The sequence below is a fragment of the Epinephelus moara genome, chromosome 22, assembly GCF_006386435.1.
Source record: "Epinephelus moara isolate mb chromosome 22, YSFRI_EMoa_1.0, whole genome shotgun sequence".
NCBI lineage: Eukaryota > Metazoa > Chordata > Actinopteri > Perciformes > Serranidae > Epinephelus > Epinephelus moara.
Genome location: NC_065527.1, coordinates 30,456,138 through 30,471,865, shown reverse-complemented (window position 1 = coordinate 30,471,865; position 15,728 = coordinate 30,456,138). Strand labels below are relative to the sequence as shown.

The 15,728-nt window shown below is 41.6% G+C and overlaps 1 protein-coding gene across 1 annotated transcript in view; it reads right to left on the bottom strand.

Moving 5' to 3' along the window:
• LOC126384265 (tenascin-like) overlaps positions 1 to 15,480 on the bottom strand; it is an 85,519-nt gene extending 70,039 nt beyond the window's left edge. Inside the window, exons 1-4 of the mRNA XM_050035225.1 lie at positions 15,422 to 15,480; positions 5,794 to 6,215; positions 2,706 to 2,763; positions 2,277 to 2,495 (exon numbers count right to left, since the gene is read on the bottom strand). Of these exons, the coding sequence (XP_049891182.1) occupies positions 2,277 to 2,495; positions 2,706 to 2,763; positions 5,794 to 5,928 (412 nt within the window). The 5' untranslated portion in view covers positions 5,929 to 6,215; positions 15,422 to 15,480. The remainder of the gene's footprint in view (positions 1 to 2,276; positions 2,496 to 2,705; positions 2,764 to 5,793; positions 6,216 to 15,421) is intronic.
• Positions 15,481 to 15,728: the final 248 nt, after the last annotated feature.

The following is a 15,728-nucleotide window of genomic DNA, read 5'->3' as shown; positions in this document are numbered from 1 at the left end:
ACAGTTGTCATGAACTGAGAAATTAGCCATAGAGACAAAAATGTTTTTTGTACCAGGCTGTAAAAATGCTGTTTATTTCCTCTGTAAAGTTGAACATATTAATATAGGGGTCTATGGGGATTAACTCACTCTTGGAGCCAGCCTCAAGTGGTCATTAAAGGAACTGCACTTTTTGGCACTTCTGCCTTGGCTTCATTTTTCAGCCCCGAAGGTTATTGCTTGGTTTCTAAGCAGGTTTATGGACATTTATCCACGTATGTCTGAAACAGATTTTATGGCAAACTATTGAATTGTTGGGACATTTCATTCAGAACAACAAATGTCAACCTGATGATGGTGCTGGAGATAAAGTCAGGAGAACACCAAAGTTGATTTACTCTCTGGGGAACATGAATGTTCGTACAATTTTTTATGGCAGTCAAACAATAATTGTTATGATATTTAAGTCTGAGGTTTTGTTTGCAGTCTTTGACCAACAAGATTCCAGCTCTAACTACAGATGAGCAGAAAGGGGACTTTTCAATAAACAAAGAGGATTCAGTGCTGTGTTTCTACAACACGTGTTGCTATAAACACATGCTGGGCAGCAAAGTAAGAAAAGAAAAACCCAGATGTGAACTTTTAGGCCATTTTCAGTCATTACAGTCTGAAATGACACAACTGTAAGAGTCTAGACTGGATTGTTATGTTATTGATACCAAAATAATGATATTAGATCACATGAGAAGACGAGTATTTCTATTTGCTGTCATAGTGCAGCACACAGCTAATAGTGATGAGGATGACTGTGGGCAGATTTTAAACTATGATCATGCATTTTGGATGACTTTCTGAAATTAAATTTGGGTTCAACATTCTGTTTTGGGGATTATTGTGGCCTGACATGTCTGATTTCATGGCAGCTTTTCTGAAAAAATTGCAATGCATGTTGTTATGTTTACAGGCATTTTTCCAATTGAGTTTGAGGGGCAAGTGACAATTGCAAAAATAGCTGTGATGCTGTCTTGGACTGCTAGCTTATTATTATGAACATTTAGTGTTTCCCACAGAATTAGAATCTATTTGTGACGGCTGGGGGTGTGGGGGTAGCCACAGCTGATCACTACAATGAAATGAGTTTCTACTTGTTTTGATGGTGACTGGTGATTGGACAAATTGCAAGGTAAAACGGAATTCACTGAGGTTGGCTGAATTTGCGTTAACTGTTGCAATCGCAACATCGCAACTTCCTGGCGGGGCTGTCTGAGGTAATTAACTTTGGATTAATATGATGGAAAATCTCAGGACCCATGAGGGCCTCCAGACCTCAGTTTGATTCTCACAGCAATGAAGCCAACAAGTGCCAAAAACTGCAGTCCTCTAATGGCCACTTGCGGCTGCCAGTCAATCCCCATAGACCCCCGTGGTAAAATGCTCAACTTTACAGCAGAAATAGATATGTCAACAGCCTGGTACAAAACACAGTTTTGGTCTCTTTAGCTAATTTCAACATTTATGACAACTGTGCAGGGGAACGCATCTTTTTACAACTGACCCGTTTACATTTTATTAAGGCTTAGGGTTATGCATAATTAACGTCAGGCCGCACTGCGTGACAGGCTGTTTGCTGATAGTGTCCTTGGTTTCTCAGTCAGATCCACCCCTTATTCCTCCACAGCTCCAACCTCTCGCCCAAATATTTTTAATTGAATTTTTTAACACTTGATGGTGGCATAGACCTTACTTTTTACGTTGATATTGCAATTTTATTCTTATTTCTACATCCAGCAGTTTCAGAGCAGCATGATGATTCATTAGGAGTCTTTGGGTTTGTTTCCACCTGATGAATGTAAGTCCAATAATCACTCTTTTAGCTCTGTTTTTGGTCTCCACCAGCTCCTGAGGGAAAAATCTGTCTCTTTAGTTGCTAAATGCTCCATTATGTTCACCAGCTGGACGCTAAGTGTGTCTGTCTGTTGTTTGCTGCTAAGCAGGAGGTGTACTGTTGCTTTTACATATTTTTGTCTGAAAGGAAACTATGAGAGCAATGAGTGAGCCAGAACAATAAAGTTGTGGGCCAGACAGATAAAAACTGAGCTAAAACTCGCTTTGAAGCTCTATAAAGGTGAGAGGAGCTGCAGATTCAGCTGATAATTCTCCAGAGGTTCATCACTATAAGCATTGTCATTGTTATTATTAAAATATGCATTAAAGTCACTTGACTTTGATTCTCATATAGTCATGAATATTTTAAGTTAAAGAGAAATACTTTAAAAGTAACAGTGAGCTGCTTTTACCTTTGCTCTCCTTCGAGGTGCAGCAGCCTCCTTCAGCTCCTCCACATTTCTCCCTAAGGGACGACACCTCCCTCTCCAGCCTTTCTAGTCGCTCCCGCAGGGCAGCAAAGTCCGCCTCGCAACCACAAGACCCAGCTCCTAAACCTGAACCTGATGGAACCAGTTTGATCTTATGAGTCAGGACTAGAGGAGAACCAGGAGTCAGGTCGATTTCTTTACCTAAGAGATGAACAGGCTGAATTAAAACTTGGAGGAAAAAGGAGACTGAACTTCAGATGTTCCTCCAACCCGACAGACTCATACCAGCACTGATTTGAGTTGTAAGAAAAATTACATTTGTTGACAATATTTTTCAGCAATGTCAAACAATATTAAAATCAGAATGATTAATAGTGTAAACAAAACATGTTGTGTTGTGCAGGTTTTTACCTCCCTGGCTGACATCAGATGAATCCCCCTGATTGGCACAGCCCTCTGAGATCACCACCTGTAACAAGTACAATGTGAGAGGCAACATAAATATTTCTTTGTGTTATGTTTGCTGCGTCCTAGCTCTGGGGCTACATCTTATACCTATCTCACCCCACAAAACTTCTCTTCAGTACATTACCAGTCATTATGTATAAGTTTATATCAACAAATAGAAAATATTTATATTACTGCATTAATTAAGCACCCCACACTGGTATGTAGTTCGGCTATGTGAGCTCAATACAATGTTGCAGAAATATCCCTAACCAACAATCTGTCATTCTTTGAGGAGCAAGTAGCAGACACCCCAGTTACTTCTACAGCCTTATGCTGCATTCATGTGGTGCCAGAATAATCTGAAAAATGTGTTTTTGATTATATGTAATTGCTCACCATATCAGTTTCCTTTACTGCTCGTTATCAACATGTTGTCAACAAATTTTGCTGGCCGATTAATTGCGTCAGAAATTATTGTGATGAGCATAATATTGCGTAATATTGTGCTTTTAAAACCATTTTTATTATTGTTGTAATTTTGCTGTTTTTAGACCGTTTTTTAAACTTATGTAATGATAATAAAGGCATATTGATGCAAGTACACCCTTTTAAAGAGAAATAAGTATTTAATAAGAATATTTAGGAATGCAAAAAAGAAATTTAAATATCCGAAATAACACGTAAAAATATCGAAATATATAAATAAATATACAAGAAAAACAGTCTCTCAGTCTTTCACTCTCAGGTGTGCAGTTAAGTTGGTCGTATTCGCTCTTTTTGTTGAGATGGTTTTAGAACAAACCCGGCACACCGGCTCGTCCAAATTACTGGGCTGCCCTCTGTCATTTGGTTTAAATCCAAAACACCCCCACACAGGGGCAGTGACATTTGGTTTAGGAACAAGTTCCTTATTTTTCTCTGTTTTTTTTTCCTTCTCCACCTCATCTCCCCCTCACGAAGATCGCACTCTGTGTGTGTAGCCCATAGTCCCGCCTCCCCCACAGAGACAAAGACACTCGATGACAAGAGCTTTCCCTCCGTTCATTACGCTAATGAACCAACTCACCTGGCTGCCAGACGATGCACGGATGTGAACGCTCTTGTCGTCCAGTCTCTTTGGTGGAGAGAGATGAGGAAAACAAACACGCATGGATATGGCAATTAATCCCTTTTAATTTACCGTGCAAAACCGACTTATCGCATATCGCGACAGGCCTAATTATGATTCCCATCCCGTCCCAATCACGTGACGAATAGTGAAACCGATTCCCATCCCGTGGGACGTGACCCGTGGGACTCCCGAAAAAATGCCAGCCTCTAGTCTGGATGCTCAGGGTAACAAAATACAACACATGTAGCATCCATGTTGTTTCCACATTATAACTTAAAGCTCATGAACACACCAAAGTCAGAGGAACGACCATCTGAGGAGCACGTGAATGCACCATCAACCTTGGCTGGTGGAGTTTGATTTAAACACTTACATACCGGACACTAAAAAGAGTTGTTCAAAAAGATTAATTTGCTCATTTTCGCCATCACTAGTGGCAATTAAAAACTGAGCGGACAACTGAGGGAATACTAAGAGCTGGAAGAGGCTGTGACATTATCATCGGTTCAGTGCTAAAACGCCTCCTATAAACTGGCCTACCAGGGACACTGGAGCACTTCTACATCACTGCAGTAAGATAAGAAGTTAAACCACTGGAGGTAAGAGGGGGGGACATGTTAGTGCTCAGGGGCCATTTTATCATAATCATTTGATTTCTGATATAATATTCATAATTCTGAAATGGGCCCACTCGCTTTTGTGTTGGTCTAACACAAAACATACAACACACTTAATTAAAATGGACACAATCACAACATACAACATATATTCATGGCTCTCATCTACCGATCCACCCCCATCATTGCCATAAGCCCACAATACCTGCACATTAAAAAAAAAAAAAAAAAAAGGATGTATATGCCACAAGACACCTGGAGTGGCTGAGGAAGGGGGCGGAGTGAAGATTGTCCCTCCTGCAGGGAGAGGAGAGAGGGCTTTTCATTGTGCCGATGGTGGCACACGGGCAGAAGGGAAGGCGGCCGGAGCTCAGCCGGTCCCCTTCTCCACACTTTGACTTATTTTATCCTACTTGGTTCTATTTCTCCCTCTCTGGGAGCCTGGGCTCACCGCACAGCAGCCCACCGCATCCATCCACCCCTCCCTCCCTCGCGGCCCCGCACATATACTCCCGAGCCTCGGCGCCTCTCCTTGACCAACTAACCTAAATACTATACACACACTACTAACTGTAAACCTACACTAAAATACACTATGCTAACAATATAATTCGACAAATAACTAGCTTTTCTCTCTGCTCTACTACTCTCTCTGCTCTGATCCAACCTACTCGCTATTAGTTTGATAACTGCGGACAGAATGGTTTTATAGTAAGGGGAGGAGGAGTAAAGGGAGGAGGGCAGGTTTAGCGTGGACAGTTAGTGACGTCATTCGCCCCGAAAAAGAATCATTCGCCTCCAACGTAATGTAATGTAAATTCAAATGTAGTAACCAGGTTTCAAGCTGTAGAGGGCACTCCATACCACATTTTTAAAATAAAATGTAGAGTTTCAACAGTTTGCACTAAACTGTCAAGATTTTGAGCAGGATCAGTCAGTAACACTACTATACAACCAGAAACAATGATTATCAGCTGAAAAAAATGGTTTTAGGGTTTAGTTACTCTTTAAATGAGAAGGATCATTAAAGTGGATGCCTTTGAAAATGGTAGTGTGTTCGAGCTCGGTAACCAGTTGTAAATTTCATACATTGAGCAATAAGAGAAGCACTCCTTAAAGTCACAGATGCACCATTATTTTTCTCATTTGAAGAGGAGGAGCAGATTTAGCTCAGTTTGGATTTTGCGAAGGAACATTTTAATGGCCTGAATCCTTTGATGGAAGTGGTCCCTAAATTCAGACGGATTTTATCTCTTCTTTAAATTCTGCCACTGGTAAAATCCACCAGTCCATCTATTCATCCAACCATCCACTGACTCACCTTGATGGAGTCCTGCTTGGCATCCCTCGGCGTCCTTTGACCTCTGACCTGTAACTCGTGGGAGGTTGATGTGGTCAGGAGGGCGGGTGCAGCCAGGAGGAGGATGAGGAGGAGGGAGGGGATGAAGGGAAACATCGCTGGGGTCAGAGCAGGAAAAATTCCTACTCAGGTTGTTTAGGAAAAAGAAGGAAACAAGGGAAAGATGCTGGACTGCTCAGGAAACTTGAGCTGATTGAAGCCGTTAGTTTGGTCGAATTAAAGCTGGTTGTTTCCAAAGATGAACAGATTAGTAGCACTTGAGCTGCAGGTGAAAGAGATCTCTGTCAACTGCTGTCACTTCAATCAGATCCCACAGAGGTGATGACATTTACCGCTCCTTTTCCCCCCCGTCTCTCCTCTGTGCTCAAGGGATTTTTCCCTGTCTGGAACAAAGACAGAAACACACATTTAAACCCACCTTAAAGGTTCACTTTAGCTAAGCCAACTCCACTTTGGTCACAATTAGCAGAAGTGGGGCCATTAGCTGTTTACAAGCCTGTCAGTGCAGCGTGTCAGCCAATAAACCACAACGGAAAAAGTAATTTGGTCTGAAAGAGTAATTTGTGATGATGGATCAGACTAAGGGCTGATTATTTAGACTAATTGTCACGCTGTTATTGGTTAATTTATTTAATAAATGAAGAGTATTTCATGAAATGGATCCTTATGTCTTATTATTTAAGCTGTGTTAGGCCTTGCTGGCCTTGATTCGATTGAAAAATCAAGCTAAAAATAAACGAATATTGTGAATATTATGAATACACTTTAAATATGTCAAAGTCAACATGTGTAAATCTACTAGTGTAATAACTACCTAAGAGTCTGTATATCAGTATACACTCACTGTCCACTTTACTAGGTACACCTTGCTAGTACCAGGTTGGACCCACTTTTGCCTTAATTCTTCATGGCATAGATTCAACAAGGTGCTGGAAACATTCTCCAGAGATTTTGGTGTATGCCAAAGCGTGCCAAGAATATCCCACATTGTTACACCACCACCACCAGCCTGAACCGTTGATACAAGGCAGGATGGATCCATGCTTTTATGTTGTTTACACCAAATTCTGACCCTACCATCTGAATGTGCCAGCAGAAATCAAGACTCATCAGACCAGGCAACATTTTTCCAGTCTTCATTTTTCCAACCTTTATTTCCAATTTTGGTGAGCCTGTGTAAAATGTAGCCTCAGTTTCCTGTTCTTAGCTCTGGCCATTCTCCTCTGACCTCTGGCATCATCAAGGCATTTTCACCCAGAGAACTGCTGCTCACTGGATATTTTCTCTTTTTCAGACCATCCTCTGTAAACACTAGAGATGGTTGTGTGTGAAAATCCCGGTAGATCAGCAGTTTCTGAAATACTCAGACCAGCCTGTCTGGCACCAACAACCATGCCACGTTCAAAGTCACTTAAATCACCTTTCTTCCCTATTCTGATGCTCTGTTTGAACTTAAGCAGGTCGTCTTGACCATGTCTACATGCCTAAAGCCATTGGTTATTGGCATTAAAGAGCAGCTGAACAAGTGTACCTAATAAAGTGGCTGGTAAGTGTAATTTACAAAGCTTCTTGCTCATGTCCTCTGGGCACGCCGTCTTGCAAACAATAATCTGTCCATTGTCAGTAATAAATCATAAATTGGTCGATTACATCAAGTTGATAAGCATGTGATCAGAGTTTTCAGCAATGGTCAAAATGAGGGGTCTTCAATTCTTTCTTTAGGGCAAGGACCCCTTACTGTAGCTGAAATTGAGATGGAGCAGAGACCCCATATATTGTATAGAACTGAGCTGCATATTAAACTGGGCCCAAAGTTACATGTACAGTGGCCTTAAGTGTATATATAACAAATATATAAGTGTATATATTACATATATATATATGAATATATATATAACAAATACTTTTTGATAAATGGACTTTGACGAGACGTTGACCTCTCATAGCGCTGTTACACTACATGTCACATTCACACACAGATTCATACACTGGTGGCCCAGTCCACCATACATGGTGCCTAAGATATCTTCTGATCAGGGGATAACTTGCTCTACCTCTTGAGCTACAGCCTCGTACTTTGTGATATGGACATACAATACTATCCATCCATCCATCCAGCCAGCCAGCCAGCCAGCCAGCCAGCCAGGCTGGGTCTTGAGGGCAGTAGGCAAAGCAAAACACGCCAGATGTCCCTTTCCTCAGCAACACTTTCCAGCTCCTCCTCAGGGATCCTAAGGCGTTCCCAAGCCAGATGAGATATGTAATCCCTCCAGTTTGTTCTGGCACTGCCCCAGGGCCTCCTACCAGGTGCCCAGGAGGCATCCTGATCAGGCACCACCTCAACTAACCCCTTTCGACACGAAGGGGCAGTGGCTCTACTCTGAGCTTCCTCAGGATATCTGAGCTATCTCAGGATATCTCTAAGGCTGAGCCCAGCCAGCCCACAGAGTAGTGTTGCACGGTATACCGGTACTAAAATAGTACCGCGGTACTAGAGTATTCCAAATGGTACTATACTGCATTTGGAAAATACCGGTACTTTGAAACTGATTCAATTCATTAATTTAGTTAATTTATTTTACTCATTTATGCACACAAACGCCTTTCTTGTTCCTATTGGAGCACAGATTGCGCAAGTGGTGTGTATGACAACACCTGTATCAACATTTGCAGCTGGCGCACGTGAAAAAAGACAAGAGAAAGTCTGCCTCGCAAAGGGAGACAACACGAGACAACACAAACTTGGTGGAACATTTGAGTTACCAAACCGTGACGTCCGTACCGAGGTACTTACCGAACCATGATTTTTTTGATACCGTTACACCCCTACTATTTATTGTTCTAAAGGTTTGTATTCAAAAGGACTTTTCCTTAGGAAAAGTACTGAAGAGTATCGAAAAGTATCGAAATTCATATTGATATTGGTACCGAAACAAAGATTTTGGTATCGTGACAACACTACCACAGAGAAAACTCATTTTGGCCACACATCTGCGATCTCATTCTTTCGGTCATTACCCAGAACTCATTATGGTGAGGGTTGGGACGTAGATGAACCAGTAAATCAAAAGCTTCGCCTTGTGGCTCAGTGTTATTTTTAAATGTAGCCTCACCCTCTGCACTTGAGCCAATAGTTTTTGAGGTAGATGGTATGCCAGAGTAACCTGGAAATCCAGATGCCCCGCCCCCAGCAAATTCTTATTTGCACTGCACAGGGATCTGGCCCCGACAAGCAGAGCCTGTTGAATCGCCATCGGACCAATCAAATCAGTCTATCTGACAGAGGCGGGCTCTGGGTGGGTGTAACATGATGAAGACAGCGTTGCGCCGTAGGAGTCGAAAAGTAAACAGCCAAGATGGCAGCTGCCGAAGGACCACGTCCATTCAATTTAGCTTTGGAAGAAGCGCTAAGCCAACTACACTTATCTTTTTCCTTGAGAGAGGAACAGAAGACTGCCCTAGAAGCCTTCGCTTCCAGGAAGGATGGTTTTGCAGACGGGATACAGCAAAAGCATAATACATCAGTCAGTCCCACTGATCGGCAAACAAATGGGGCTTAGTGCAATGGATACATCACCTTGTTTTTTGCTTTGATTGGCTATCATGCCATCCAATTGCGTGCGGCTGCATTTAATATGCCTCAGTTAGTGCCGCCCCTTGGGTAGGAAGGGTGTATTGGTGAGGGCCAGACTCAAAATCTTTCTAGATTTGAGTCTGGATTTCCAGGCTAATGCCAGAGTGTTATGCTCGAAAAGTTACAAAATGATCCATTGTGGTTCACAAGAATGTCTTTACACTTCAAATTATGATACAGCCAATATTTTCAGTAGCACTTAACTGTTAGCTAATTAGTTTGCCTCGCCATTTTGGATGGGTGCCGCAGAGTGATTTAGCTTTAGCTAGCTCACATGATTGCACAAGTATTCATGGGTAACAGTTGATATGCTGACCCCTGTTCAGTGGCTACCATCTAGTGGACATTTTTGGTAGTGTTGATTTTCTTAAGTTTGGTTTTCCTTAAGTTTCACTTTCCATACTCCATGTTGTTTTCTGTTTAACAAAGAACAGCCTACAGTGTGCATGTAAACCATTGTCCTCCTTACGTTTAAGCCTTGGAGTGGATATGTCCGGAAGTACGGTTGTGAAATATTGTTCGAATGAATGTTTTTTTGTTGACTTTCTGTCGAGCCTTGATCAGATACGCAATTGTGAGGACAGAATAGTTAGCCTAGCATTAATATTATGTACTTTAAAGAAAAATGTAATTTTTTTTTTTAATTTTAAAAAAAAAATTTAATTTATCTTTGCTAATAATAAGTTGAATTCATGCCAATGTGTATTTTCAGAAATATATATTTCTTTTGAAAAACACAACAAAACAAAACAACATAAACGTATAACTCAAATTAAAATACCTAACAATAATTTGGCCGCCTCCCTGCATTAAAGCTGCAGTAGGTAGAAAGCCTGAAAATGGTTGATTTTTGAGTCTCATCTGAGTTAGGTTTCGTTCGTCTCTGCCCTGAGCCCCTCCTACCAGACGAGCATGCGAGTATATTATCCTACTTCTATTTCTCCCTCTCTGGGAGCCTCTCGAGCCCCTCACCGCGCGGCAGCCCTCCCCATCCCTCCCTCGTGGCCCCGCACATACTCCCGAGCCTCGGCTCTCCCTCACCGCGCAACAGCCCGCCCCATCCCTCCCTCGCGGCCCCGCACATACTCCTGAGCCTTGGCTCTCCCTCACCGCGCAGCAGCCCGCCCCGCACATACTCGGCTCTCCCTCTCCGCGGAGAGCCCTCGGCTCCGCTCCCACAGACAACCCTCGTGCCCTCCGGCCGGGCCCGGCCCCACCTCACCCTTCCCCTCCCTCCGGGGCTCCGGGGAACCGAGTTCTGTCTTCCTTTTTTTGGGTTGTTTAGCCGTGTAGGCAGTTGTAGCCAATGCTGGAATAGCTATTTTACCTGGTGCACTGTTCGCCATTGCCGCTTGCTCTCCCCTTCTGTCAGCGGCACGGGAACGCACATATGCAGTAGAACAGCCAATAGGAATGCAGTGGTCTGAGCTGACCTTTGATTGGTTGATGCACATCGGCACGATACTGATTCTTTAGAGGCTGAACACAGAGCCATGGTGAGGTACAGAAACCTACTTAATTTACATTATGCTTAGAGGGTATTATAAAATTTTTAATCAATTATACCAAAACAATGTTGCCTACTGGAGCTTTAACTCTGAGGACATTTATATTTTAAAAATTTTTCCCTTTGGTTTACTTGTCTCTTTTTCAAAATGTTAAATATGGTATGCTCACACTGAGGAAACGCATAATGATGACTTTACACTGCACCAGAAACAAAGGGTAGGTTCCCCTGAATCATATGATGTACAACACTTGATAGTGACTGAAAAAGTGAGCTCTGAATTGGCAAAAATATAAAACTATATACTTTGTCTATGGGAGCTTTAGGGTGTTAAATTACTTAAAATGTTACTCTGTTTTATAGTCAAACAGTATTTATGGAAAACCCCACAAGAGACCAAGTTATTATTAGACTTCAGCCTATTGTCTGCAGGGAAAAGATAAGTATGACCACACTTGGAGTTTTCCCCTGACGTTTCCTCCAGCACACATCCAGTAGCTGAGAGAATCCACAAATATGAGTCCAACCCTGAATTATCTAACAAGCGTGTCTCCCCCGAGAGGTTCACAAACAAAGCTAGTTAATACTTCTACTGTGTGTCCTCCATCCAGCTCAAATCCACGTTCTGCAGCAGCAGGTTTGAATGTCCAAACCAGCTGCTCAGAGCTCCCAGAGCTGGACCCGAGTCCACAACAACACTGTGCTGCTCTGCTGGTGGAGAGGTGACACGTGATGAGCAATTGATTGAAAACACTGAAGAATTAATAAATATATGAATTACATGGAAGTCAGTCTGTAAATGTATTTCATTTTGTTAACTGAGTATTTTGTTTCTTAAAAGTTTTGTATGCATTTTTAATAAGTTATTATGCAAATGTTTCATGGACAGAATTGTATTTTCTTCTGCGTTTAAGAAACCCAAAGTGTTCTGCACACTGTTGATCATTTGTACTTAGGTTATTAACCAAAACACAGTCATTAAAGTCACTAAAAGTGTGCAGGATTCTTTTCTTATATATATGATAAATGGGGGAAAATAAATGGAACGACCCCCTCCAGACATGTTTTGAGACATATTCAAATACTCAGCTTCTGATAATCTGTTCCCCCTCTTAAAGTTTGTTTAGCACATTTTTCTACTGGACACAAGAAGTCTACTGCAGCACGTTAATGTGCACTGAAGTCTCCTTCAACCTGATGCATCTCCTCTGTGAACCTGCCTCTGCTCACATTGAGTTTCCCTGTCTTGACCCTTGAAGAGTTCAGCTCAGCATCTGCAGTTTAACGCACACCTTTGTCTAGACCTTAGCCCATTAGTGAGCCGTCTCTACTGACTTCAGTGGGAACAATTAGCTTGTAAATACCTGCCAGTGACAGCTGCTCCTCTCAGAAAACACAGGAGGGCAATAGAAACCCCCTGAACGCAACATAAAGACTCCACACTTGTTCTTCACCTTTACTTGGTCTCACTGCTGCTGGTTTTCATTCCTCCTGTTCACACCGAGCTGCAGCAGCCAAAATAAACTCTTCCTGAGCAACGTGCTCAAACACAAACTTGGCACTCGATACACAAACTTGGCTCTGGTTAATGCTGTGACAAGACTGTAAGTAAATGATACCAGGAGGCACTCAGGTATGAGGTGGAACAAGTTGTACGCTCACTAATTATTAATACAGTTTTAATTAGTAAAAGTTAATTTTTTGGCAGTTAAACAATAAAATGAATTTCATACTTTAATAAGAAACCTCTAACACAGGGAAACTCAGCTTGGTGTGGCACATAATGTGTTAAATTGCGTGGTGGCGGCGGCGCCATGGTTGTGTTTAGGCACCAAAACTACCTGGTTAAGTTTAGAAAAAGATTGTGCTTTCATAAAAAAATTCCCCACAGTTGTCACGTATGGGACGTAAGTATGTTGTAGAGTGATATTGGTACATAAGGGACATATTAAAGGCGCTGTATGTAAGAATGTGGCCAAAACGGTTACTGCACTCAAATTCAAAATACTGCCACGAGTCGTGTCCGCCCCCCCTCCCCTACAGATTCGAGGTTGCTGGACAGCGGCACGCTGGAGATTGATTTGTTTGCCCACGGACGGCTGCCGTGGCAGGGCCGTGTCGCCGTGTCCTTGATCTTCGGTTTTCCAGCGGACCATTCGAGCAAGTCCGGCTTCTCTGCTGTTAACGCTGCTGCCGGGATACAGCTGAGGAGACTGCTAATGCTATGTACTAGGACACTGCTAACGCTGCTGCCGGGATACAGCTGAGGAGGAGCCGGCTGCTAATGCTATGTACCGGGACACTGCTAATGCTACTTGCCATGCTGCTGTAGCTCAGTCGTAACTGTAACTGATGCTGAGACTCTACTGACTGCGTGACTGGTAGACGGCGGTGGGTGGCGCAACAGGCCAAAACACAAATTCAAAACATAAACATGATTTGCTAAAACATATTTTGAATGCTCATTTACACCTATTTTTAATGTCAATGGGATCATTTTGAATGAATACGCAGTGTTACCATAGGGCTCAAATATGTTTTACGGGGCCAGGCAGATTTGTTTGAATTAGTTTTGTTAAAAAATGGCTCTTTTGGTAGTAAAGGTTGCTGACCACCACCCTATGGGGTCATAACAGTAACCACTGAGAGTGATGAACCAACAGAGGATCCTAATTTGCTTTCCATTAGTGTTGTTTTTGTAGTTTAACACATGATGTGGTGTTAAGATATTGTGGTCATTTCAGGAATTTCTGTGAGACCAGGTTGTTTACTTGATTGCATGATAATAAAGATTTTTTGCTCCTGATAAGTTCTCCACCGATTTATGATTGCACCTTTTTAACATTATCAAAGTCATGATGGACTGTTACAATTAAAAAAAAGAAGATCAAAATCAACGCAGCAGAACCAGACATATTATCTCTCTTATTCCACACGCTTCCTTCTCAAAACCTGGTACCTACATTACCCACAATGCAACTCAACTTGATTCACTCAAGTTTTCACCTTTAGATGTGTTATGCTAGAAGCAGCTAATGTATCCGAGACTCGTAGTCTTCAGCTGAGGCTGACTCAAGTGACATCACTTGAGGACATTTATCAGACTTCACATAGCTCCATCTGGAGACAGTAACGGCTTTAAAACACACACATAAGAGCTTTCCAACACCTGCAAATACAAACTAAATTGGAATCCTCTTTAAAGAATAATAATAATCTTTAATTAAGCAATTTTTTTTTTACCGTGGAAATAGTAGTTTACCTCCCCCTGAAAACCTTAACACAAGGTCCACATACTAACTTTTTCTGCAGCTTTTAACTCACTAAGAACAAGCTTATTTGCCTAAGGGAGACAGTGAAGATTTTTGGTCAAAATATCTTTCGCGTTACGACACTTTGATTTGCTATTACTGACGTAATGATTGACAGGCATCACATGCCTTCGTTAACGAGCATCGGTGACGCACTCACTTAAGTCTGAACAGCCAGAAGGAGACTTTCACAGGTCGAGGTCACATGGACAACATACAACACTATGAAATCATTTGGAAAAGAGAAAGAAGCTCCGTCACTTAAAAAGTTTCTGGTTCTCACATAAATTTGCATACATTTTCATCTGAACTGCTGCCACTATGCTTAACACTGCAGCATGTTTCAATATGTGCATGCATGCAGAAGCTTTAATATTAAGTTGATGCTGTTGAAACCACCTGTCACCTTTATGTTAGTGAAGTGCATTAAAAACATCCTCATTGTAACTTTTCATTTAGCCTGCAACCCCTACAAAAATCCAGAGAAAACAAGTTATAATATGCCAATGGAGAGATTTCACCTGTTTCCAATACAAATTCTCTTGTTTCTCAATATTCCTGCAATAATCTGTCTTGTTTCTGTTTTGATTGATATTGATCAGGCTGAAACAAATTCATCCCACATGCAGATTATACAAGATACAAGAAAAATAAACATTATTGAATTGCACAGGAACGTTTATGACTCATCATACTAAATGAAAAATCACTAACAGTCACAAAAGTCATGCAAAAGTTTCTTTCATCAGCAGTGCAGATAGAATAAACACATTTAAAACATTTTCGTTAAATTATCCAGAATATTGAATATATTGTTGCATTTATCATTAGATCATCATTTCCTAAAGCCCCAGGTTGCTTGTTTTGTCCAATTTAATCAGAATATAAATCCAAAGATATCTGGTTAAGCATCACATAAAAAACTCACAACTGAGAAGCTTGAACAAGGAAATGTTTGCCAGCGATTAATCGATAATAAAAATATGCCAATTAATTTTTTTTGCCAAATCATGTCAGCTCTAATTGTTTAATTTGCAAACAGAATTTCTTTTCATAAATAATGATGCAATAGCCATTCTTATCAATGAACTTATTTCAAAATCTCTGAATCAAACATTTTGAGAAGCAGCATCTTACCTGCTGTGAGCTGATGACTTTCTCTCTCAGTGAAGCTTCATTGACTGACCCACAGGACCAGGAGGACGAGGGAATGGACAGACAGAGAGAGAGAGAAGGAAAAAAAAGAAAGAGAGGGGAGGAGAGCTGTAAAATTTTCTCATACTTGAGGAATTTTTCCTCCCTCTCCTTCTCCTCTCTCTCTTCCTCCTCCTCTCTTTCTCTCTGATGTAATTCTATGTGCTTTACAGGTCCCTGTTGGGCGGAGGATTCACGATGGAAAACATCTGAACTTTTAGATGTTTTTAAGGGAACGTGGGGGCCTAAA